We start from the raw sequence: 9,670 nt of genomic DNA on the forward strand, positions 1-9,670 counted from the left end.
TGGCTTATTTATGTTCAAGACAGGTGTTTATGACAGTGTCATGTCAGTCTTATTCAACCCCCTTCAAATAAAGTGTTACCCAAGAAATTAATAATAATCATGAATTAGTTATTTTGACCAAACAAATTTACTCATATTTTAGTCCAGATCCTAAAAGACTTTTCACATTTAAGCACATGCTGACAATTGTTATAATTCAAGACTCCCTATATGTATTATTTAATAATAAATCACCCAGTCTTTGAATTTGAGGAGGCTGCACAGATTTGTCGTAATTCATCTGCCATGTTCTATCAACCACTGTTAATTCATACCTGCCAGGCTGCCCTCCTCCTGATAGTTAGTTGACTGTGCTATAAAATGGCACGATATGTCTGGAAAAGACATAACACTGCCCTTTTAAATGTTGCAGCTCTGAGTTAGAAAACCTTCTGCTGGGACCAGGCCTGTCATGATATTTAATCCAGTCTCTTGTGTGTTTCAGCTACATCATTGACGGTGCCACAGCGCTGTGGTGTGCAGCTGGAGCCGGACACTTTGAGGTAGTTCACCTCCTGGTGAGCCATGGCGCTAACGTCAACCACACAACCATTACCAACTCCACTCCCCTCCGGGCTGCCTGCTTCGATGGTCGACTGGACATCGTCCGCTACCTGGTGGAACACAACGCTGACATCAGCATCACCAACAAGTTTAACAACACCTGCTTGATGATCGCTGCCTATAGGGGCCATGTGGACGTGGTTAAGTTCTTGTTGGAGCAGGGTGCCGATGTCAATGGCAAGGCTCACTGCGGGGCCACAGCCCTGCACTTCGCAGCAGAGGCAGGCCATCTGGAAATTGTGAAAGAGCTCATGGACTCCCAGGCTGCCATGCGGATGAATGGACATGGCATGACACCATTAAAGGTAGCTGCAGAGAGCTGTAAAGCTGATGTGGTGGAGCTGTTGATGGCTCATGCTGACTGCGACCCTCCCAGTCGCATCGAGGCTTTGGAGCTGCTGGGGGCGTCTTTTGCCAATGACCGGGAGAACTATGACATCCAGAAAACATACCAGTACCTTCACATGGCCATGACGGAGCGCTACCATGACCCTGACAACATCATTGTGAAGGACTTGCTGCCACCCATTGAAGCTTATGGGGGGCGTAGTGAGTGTAAAACGCTCCAGCAGCTGGAAGCCATCCGGGTGGACAGGGATGCCTTGCACATGGAGGGGCTCATGATTCGGGAACGCATAATGGGCTCAGACAACATTGACTTGTCGCATCCCATCATTTATCGAGGAGCAGTCTGTGCAGACAACATGGAGTTTGAGCAGTGCATCAAACTGTGGCTTCATGCCCTTCGACTCCGGCAAAAGGGGAACCGGAACACGCACAAAGATTTGCTGCGCTTCGCCCAGGTGTTCTCCCAGATGGTGCACCTGAAGGAGGTGGTGTTGGCCTCAGCAGTGGAGCAGGTCCTCAGCTGCAGTGTCCTGGAGATTCAGCGCAGCATGGCTCGAGTTGACAAAGCGGTTGAATCCGAGCTGCCACAGGCCATGGACAATTATGAATCCAATATTTTTACTTTTCTTTATTTGGCCTGCATCTCCACTAAGACTAACTGCAGTGATGAGGAACAAGTCAAGATTAACAAGCACATTTATGACCTGATCCAGCTGGATCCACGGACACGTGAAGGCTCCTCACTGCTCCACCTGGCCATCAGCTCCAGCACACCTGTTGATGATTTTCACACCAACGACGTCTGCAGCTTCCCTAATGCCAAGGTGACCAAGCTGCTTCTGGACTGTGGTGCTCAGGTAAATGCAGTGGATCATGAAGGAAACACTCCCCTCCACGTTATTGTCCAGTATAACCGACCAATCAGTGACTTCCTCACTCTACATGCCATTATCATCAACTTGGTCGAGGCTGGGGCCCACACAGACATGACCAACAAGCAGAAGAAGACTCCGCTGGACAAAAGTACCACAGGTGTGTCTGAGATCCTGCTGAAGACCCAGATGAAAATGAGCCTGAAGTGCCTGGCAGCACGTGCTGTCCGACAGCACCAGATCACTTATCGCAACCAGATTCCCAAAACTCTGGAAGAGTTTGTGGAGTTCCACTGAACTCAGATCAGAAAACTCAGAGGTAGGGTCAAATCTGTTGTTTCTTTCAAACAATGGATTCATAAGGTGCTGAAAGTAGTTCACCAGTAAAGTTTTTAAAGCATTTTTATGTTGATAAAACCTATTTTTTTTATAAATGTTGGTTTTGCAGACTAACACACCTGCATAAACAGGCTGTCCTGGTTGAATTGCTTCTACGGCTCATTTTTTTTGCAATAAACCAGAGAAATCCCTTTTAAGTTCTGCAGAGATTTTCTGACGGTTTGGTGAATGTGTATTTTTGAAATACAGAGAAGACACAGGTTGGTCCTTTCATCCTTTGTGTTATGTCATACATGCCATGTTACTGTGAAAAGGTTGTCAGACAAAATGAATGGGTGCCTATGAAGAAATGCACAGCCAGCCTCGCTTGGGTTCCCTGTATTCATCTCATGAATTGTATTTTTAGAATTAAAACTATTTTATTGAATTTATTTAAAGAACTTTCTTAAACCGCTCAGAAAAAAATAGTTTGGACAGAATTAGGCCGTTTGGTCAAACTATTGGATATGTTCAGGAAAACATGTTTTTTTTTTCCTATTTGTTTGACTTTAAATGTCATTGGAAAAAAAGTTTTTGGTTTTCTATTTCTCTGACTCATCAATGCATTGAACAGAATTACCAGCAACAGATTTCTAAGGGGTCATTCTGTGGGGTGGCATGAGGCAGGGGTCTGGAGTGTGTTTCGTATTCTGCTCCATGAGTGGATGTGGTTAACCTCTGTGCATCCATCCACACACCATGCAGCTGCTGGATATGTCCTGGTTATGCATTTATGAGGCATGTTGTCTCTGAAGACTTCCTCAATGTTTTGATTGTGTTGGAAATGTCAGAGACTCCCAACAACTGCCTAATAACACTTTTGGTAATGGCCAAATGCCCCCTGCTGGCCATTTTAGACTTAGCAGCTCCTTGCAAATGAAATCTTTAACTTGCTGCTCTGCATGTTTGGCAAATTATGGCCATTTTTTTTTTTATCTTGCTAACTTTTATGTTTGTAAATTATTGCATGAGGGTGATGATTGGTGCTGTCATTATATATATATATATATATATATATATATATATATATATATATATATATATATTATTTTTTTTCCCTTGGTATTATTGGTAAATTATCAATAAAACCAGTTTAAGTTGATCATGTTTTGAATATGGTCTAACTCTTGGTACTGGATTTGTTCTGGTTCTTTTCATAATTAAAGTGTATTTATTCTAATCTTTATTATGTAGCAAAATGAACATCAAAGTTTTCTATTTGATACACAGCAAAGACACAATCAGCCAACCCCTGGTTTCTTTAATAATTCAGAATTAGAAGGTTGTCTTTGGTGGGACAACCTTTGGTTTAGGAGTTCCTCTTTAGTGATTAAAAAAATGAAACAAATAAGTAATTTTTACTGTATTTTCTTCAACAGAGATGAAATTGAATTCCATGTGTATTATAAGATAGAAACAAGATTTATTTATTTTTTTTCCCAGCACTGTGAATGAGTAGTTTTACTTGAAAGTGATCAGAAGTCAGAGTGAATTATGATGAAGAAATCTCCTCTTGGCAGCTATACTGCTAAGTCCTGTTTAAAACAGTCAAGCGTTTCTTCCCAGATGGATTTACATGGTGAGGAATTCTTTTGCTTTAAGCCTGGGAGACCTGGCTGATATAGAACATCAAAAAAAGTTCAACTTTGTAAAAGGTTTTATAGGAGTACCTTGCAGATTTGTTGGTAAGGTCTCATGAAAAAATATTACTTTATTATTACTTTATTATGTTGCCCAAAACTTCCAAACTGATCACCCAAACAAAGACTTGACTTTTATTTTGAAGTCAAAAAGAAGGAGAGGGTTGGCTTAGGAAGGGGTGCTTATATGCACAATTCTTATCCAGTATCATTCCAAGACTGAACCACGGGGATCGATCTTTATGTTGGGGTAAAAAACAGAAAAAAATCAACATGTGCACTTCTTTTGTTGTTTGGATGAACGCTCTCACGCCATTCCTGCTGTTGTCTGCAGTTTGGTGGACATTGTAAATCGCCTTCATTGGGGCTGATGTCCCAATAGATTTTCCTTCGTAGTCCAGTATAAAGCTTGTGGTGGAAAACTGAATCACATTCTGAATAAGCTGATAGCAGTACGCTTTGTGAAATTAGGTAGAAAATTTGGGACTTGGCTGTTTAGTTCTCTGTGCGTCAGTACTGCTGGAACATGTTGGTAGTCTGGCCAAAACATATTGAATAGCTTGGAGGTGTGAAGGGGAAAATTTATCCAAGCCAGTAAACATGGCATTGCATAATCTAAATACAATGACAGTTGTATGGAATATTCATTATTATACTGCGACTATGTGTTGCAACTGTTTTTAAATTTTTTCCCTCTCTCTGTATGCTGCTGGTTTCGGCCAGGTCCGTCTTGAAAAAGAGAACTTTTGATCTCAATGGGACAAACCTGGTTAAATAAAGGTTATTATTGGATCAGTCAACAGTCAAAATCCACAGAAGAATCAAATATTGAACCAAGACCTCAAATGCTGGACTTCGGAGGTGGAAAAAAAACAAAAAAGAATCTGAGTGACTTTTGTAAATAAAGCAGGAGCTGCTCTAATGAGGGTCTCAGTCTTATTGTTATGTAAAACAAGGTTAGAAACCCAGTCTGAGATAAGAATGAAAGAAGACAGAGAAATTGTCTCTTGTCCTTTTTGGGAAGTTTTGCTAAAAATGTTCTCAACTGTGATTCTAGTAATTGTATGATTTTTTTCATCAACTTGTGCTGAAAAAAAGAAAATTATGCCTCATGGCATTGCAATAATCTAAACACAATGCTTGATAAGATTGATATTTTATTGAACAAATTATTTTCCTGCAAAATCAAACAACAAACATCTGAAGTGATTCCATATGGTTTGGGGTGTGCACTATCACACTGAGGACTATCATGGTTTTAATGTTTTGTGTATGTCTGCTATACACACTAAGAATCTTCAGCATAAAAAAGAATAAAATAACACACACCTTAAAAATGGTTAAAGGTGTGTGTTATTGTGCTTTATATGACTGCTTTATATCCAACAGTAATGCCCCTATCCTCACTGTTCATTAAAGTTTATACTTTACACAGATAAAATGAATAATAAACATAGTTTTAAACAATATTCTATCTTTAATGCCTTGATGATTTGCTTTGGTTTAAAAAGTAGTGAGTAAAACAACTTCAGGAGGTGAGGGCTTCGGTTTCCAATAAAACATCTAAACAAGCCATCCAAATATTACATGTAGTCAAATAGATATGGGTTTTAGCTCGTATAACACAATTCTTTACACATTCTTGCCAGCTATTAAATAAAATACAAATAAATATGCTGATTCATTTAGATTTTCTTTGCACCATAGAGCCATGTATAAACAGCAAAGAATACCTGGACAGAGTGTTATACAGAGTGGGGTGAGATGACCTGACATGGAGAATGAGGTCCAAATTATCCATGATATTTTGACTGTCACCATAATTTAGGAGTAAATTTAGTTTGTTTTACATATTGATCAGTAGGAACCAGGTCTTGTACACATGTCAATGACTTTACATGTGTATAATGCAAGCTGTGTTATAGAAACCTGCATACCTCTGTCTAACTCTGCAGTAGTTTCTCTCAAAACATCATTAAATGTCATTAATTGTTTTGCATCAGTCTTATGAAATACACATCACTATTTCCACTGACTGGCTGAGGTGCTGGTAAATGAATACTTCTTATACTCAATATGAACCGAGTACTTTGTCAACTGCAAGCAAAATCTTAATTATTTCACCTCAGTTTGGTGGAAACATTTTGCAGCGTTCGTTGTTTATCTAAAAAGCTTAATGCCTTTTTAGGTTAGCAATTCAGGCAAGGTCTGTCAGTAACAGACCTTGACTGTTTGGTTTGAAGTGCAGATTGAAACTCGTCAAACTGCTTTATAGCTGCATCTCTGCATTCCCATTGGTGACGGGCTGCTCCTCCTCTTCCTGACGTCTCCGTCTTTTGAAGAATCCAAGCTGTGAAAAAAATCATGGTAAGTTGTTAATGTGTACCCTAAGCACAGTGGGTCGCTGGCGCTTTACACTAGAACCACATTCACCCATTCATATTCAAACACTCACACATTAATAATGCATTAAGTATGCAGATCAGTAGGCAACTTGGGGTTAAGTGCCTTGCCCAGCGGCACATCAACATGTGACAGGAAGAAACTGGAATCAAAATAGAGCCCAGATAAAGTGGAGGTGTGAGCTGACAGTAGGTTTGTGTACCTTCCATAAGCCCAGAATGACTAAGCAGAGCAGCAGCAGGCCTCCCAGGGAGCTGCCCAGGATGATCCAGATGGGGATGGAGCTGGGTCCCTCTTTTCTCAGATCCAGGATGGTCTGCATTGAAGCAATGAACAGTCACAAATCATTTCCTGGCTGAATCTGATCCTCCTTGTGCTGTTTCTGATGTTGACATTTGAAGAGGCACACATGCATGTGTGTCTTAAGCACACATGACTTGTGTCTTAAGACACAACACGTTTTTGCAGAAGGAGAAGCTAACATGAACTTCTTTTAATCTTAGACTTGACTATAAGTCAAACTGAAGACTTCCTCTTCAGTTTAAATATAATATAAGCTGAATCCTCGTGCTCTAAGAATATAAACTGTACCTGTTTGCTGCTGTTAACAGTAAAAGTTTGTACACAGCAGATACAGAGTTGCGATTTAGTTCAGTTACTTCTAACTTTGTTCTCAAAAAAGTTGAAATAGCAGCAGAGATTGTGTCATTCAATTCTTTAAGTGCAATTTAATCAGCTGACATGTATAAAAAGAACTGATATTTTAAAACATTTATAAACATTCATAAACATTGTCTTAATAGAAAAAAATTCTCATATTCACATTGTTTTGCTTGAAAACAGCTTTTATGAGAGTTCAGACCTTGACAGAACAGATAATTAAACAGAGAAGAACCTGGCAAAGGAAAGGTTTACAAACACATTCATAGTGCATGATCTCATGATTGACAGACAATTGTTTTATATGTCATTAATTGTTTTGATAAATGGATGAGAGCTAATTCAGAGTTGTGCTGAGCTTAGATAAGAATATTTAGGTGCTAAACTTTGAACATAAGTTCATTTATTTTGGAACTAGTTCAAGAAATATGATTCTTGATAAATGGCACAACACTGACTCTATACCAAACTACGATTAATTGTCAGATGGTAAAAGAGAGAATTCAACATTAAGCATTCAGCAATTAAATTAGAAATCAAACAAATTGGTACAAAGCAGCAGTGTTGGCGAACAGGTGGTCTCCGTCACATTTATGGTCATGTGAAAATCTTCAAATATTTTGGGTAAAATTACTGTACATTTTAAAAGCAGTCAATATTTCAAAGGATCCCAAAATATGATTTGTGGGTTTGGAACCTGATTATTCTAATTACGCAGAAGTCACTGTTCAGTATGTTCAGTATGCATTCTGGCTTTAAAGGCAGAGTTTGGCACATTTTTGATACATTTCAGTTAAGAAAACTAAATAAGAAATACTGTATTTATTAAGTTTGATAAACATAAAAGTTTCACTTTTTTGAAATTAATTTAATTGTATTATTTTCTCAAACTATCCATGCCAGGAATATACCTGGCATGGATATTCATGTCAGGTATATTCATGTATAATCATACATGTTCATACATAGTGAACATGTATGAACATGTATGATTTAAATAGATATGTAGGTTAACTAGTTAGTAGAAGTCAGGACAGTGTTGTACCTGTCGTACCTGTCCATGTACCTGTACATGGATAGGTAAAACTGTGCCCATATTGGAGAATAAAACATGTCACAACCTAGTGAATACTAGGTTGTGTACTTGAAAGCAGCGTTTCATGTACAGCCTGGTGGAGGCAGCTGGGTTTGGACTTTAGCTGATTTTTCTCAGGTAAAATTAAGTTTCTCTAGTTTATCTAAAAAGCTTAATGCCTTTTTAGGTTAGCAATTCAGTTAGTTATGTAGTTTATTGTTGGAAAATGCGTATGCTGACATAAAGTTTTTTGTTTGTATCAGCAACCTTAGTTTTGCCAAATAGCAGAGCTGGGTGATAGCTGGGATTCTCTCAGTTAGTTTGGTTTTCACTTTTTGAAGTTGTGTTACAAAATATTGCATAACCCTGCACCTAGTTAAACAACATTCTGCATATGTTCTGAACCTGTAGTGCACCCTTACTGATAGTGAACATGTCTGAACATGTATGATTTAAATAGATATGTAGGTTAACTAGTTAGTAGAAGTCAGGACAGTGTTGTACCTGTCGAACAAGGATATCCTCCTGAAGAAACATCGGATTGGTCTTCTCTAGCTGTATTGTGGTAACAGTCAGCAGCTCTAAGGACCTGAAACTCACCTGTAATTTAGGTGGATGTCAAACACAAAAATTAAGTTTGTTACTAGATGAATCCAATTTCTCTCAGTATCCCTGACACTTTTAAATACAAGCTTTAGGGGTACATGGGGAAATGCAGACTAACCAACCACATCATCGGGTACACCTGCTAAGCTGCTTGTTATCACAAATAGGAGTTTCATCTCTGAATTGTCTGAACATCTCAAAAACTGGTTGAAGCTGGCAGTGACTTTATGGTATGTTGATGGATTTTAAACTCATAAACATAAACTCCAACAGAGCACCAATGGAATTTGGTTGAAAATCATTCAAAAGTACTTTACCGATCCCAAATGGAATGAGTTATGAAAATGGATGCACAGCCAGTGAATGAGCTGCAACTTTAAGGCGCTGTAATGTCAAGATCTCAGAGATGCTTCCAACATTTTTTGTTGAATCTAAACATGAAGAACCTAGGCATTTCAAGGTAAAGAGAGATTTGACTCATACCTGTCAAGTCAAGTCTCCCATTTTGACCAGATAACTACAGTCTTTTACCCCCATTTCCTGTTGTGCTCCCATATTTGTATTTTCTCTGACACCCTCTCACCTCCCCCACAGTACATTAAAATTATGGCAAAAACTGACAATTTGGGTTCTTGATGGGATATCTTGTTGTATAGTAGAATATCTGCCTTCTAAGAAAATATACCTTCTTAACTTTAAACTGAAGGTTAGAGTTACATATCTTGGTAAACTCTAGAGAACTGTAATTCATTCAGAATTCTTAAAAATCATCACAAAGCTGACATGTATTTGCATTGTTCATATTAATTGTATCTAGCACTAAATTACCCAGAATTACTGGAAATGTTAAAAATAATTTGGCAGGAAATCGCCATCCAGGTTCCACAGTAATAGCTGAGAGTGCATGTAGAATTTATTTGTCTCATTATTTTTCACTTGTTTTGATGGAACATTAAAAACAAGGTATTGTTTATATAACTACCTGATAGCTGCCAGTCTAGCAACTGTTTTCTTTACACCCTTGTCTCTAGTGTGGTCGGGAGGGTTGCTGGTGCCTATCTCCAGCTAACGTTCTGGGCGAGAGG

General features: G+C 38.7%; 2 protein-coding genes and 1 long non-coding RNA gene across 3 annotated transcripts in view; 2 read left to right on the forward strand and 1 right to left on the reverse strand.

Moving 5' to 3' along the window:
- Window positions 1-2,589, forward strand: part of fem1b (fem-1 homolog b) — a 9,992-nt gene extending 7,403 nt beyond the window's left edge. Inside the window, exon 2 of the mRNA XM_007543744.2 lies at window positions 485-2,589. Coding sequence (XP_007543806.1) covers window positions 485-2,120 — 1,636 coding nt within the window. The 3' untranslated portion in view covers window positions 2,121-2,589. The remainder of the gene's footprint in view (window positions 1-484) is intronic.
- The window catches only part of LOC107834989 (uncharacterized), a 23,540-nt gene extending 15,343 nt beyond the window's left edge, over window positions 1-8,197 (forward strand). Inside the window, exon 3 of the long non-coding RNA XR_001660809.1 lies at window positions 8,184-8,197. This is a non-coding gene — a long non-coding RNA (uncharacterized LOC107834989). The remainder of the gene's footprint in view (window positions 1-8,183) is intronic.
- Window positions 4,986-9,654, reverse strand: LOC103131995 (integrin alpha-11-like). Its single transcript, XM_007543746.2, has 4 exons — window positions 9,568-9,654; window positions 8,484-8,579; window positions 6,447-6,560; window positions 4,986-6,191 (listed from the first exon to the last, which is right to left on the reverse strand). The coding sequence occupies exons 2-4, from the start codon at window positions 8,514-8,516 to the stop codon at window positions 6,111-6,113; spliced, it is 228 nt and encodes a 75-aa protein (XP_007543808.1). The 5' UTR covers window positions 8,517-8,579; window positions 9,568-9,654; the 3' UTR covers window positions 4,986-6,110.
- Between the last annotated feature and the right edge of the window lie 16 nt (window positions 9,655-9,670).

The sequence above is a fragment of the Poecilia formosa genome, unplaced genomic scaffold (assembly GCF_000485575.1).
Source record: "Poecilia formosa unplaced genomic scaffold, Poecilia_formosa-5.1.2 Scaffold895, whole genome shotgun sequence".
Classification (NCBI taxonomy): domain Eukaryota; kingdom Metazoa; phylum Chordata; class Actinopteri; order Cyprinodontiformes; family Poeciliidae; genus Poecilia; species Poecilia formosa.

Excerpts from the sequence above, each read along its gene's own strand:
- LOC103131995 (XM_007543746.2), bottom strand. The coding sequence starts at position 8,516 with ATGTTTCTTCAGGAGGATATCCTTGTTCGACAG. Across the intron at positions 6,561-8,483 it reads AGGATATCCTTGTTCGACAG|ACCATCCTGGATCTGAGAAA; the intron begins GTACAACACTGT and ends GCTTCAATGCAG. Across the intron at positions 6,192-6,446 it reads TCATTCTGGGCTTATGGAAG|CTTGGATTCTTCAAAAGACG; the intron begins GTACACAAACCT and ends TTTTTTTCACAG.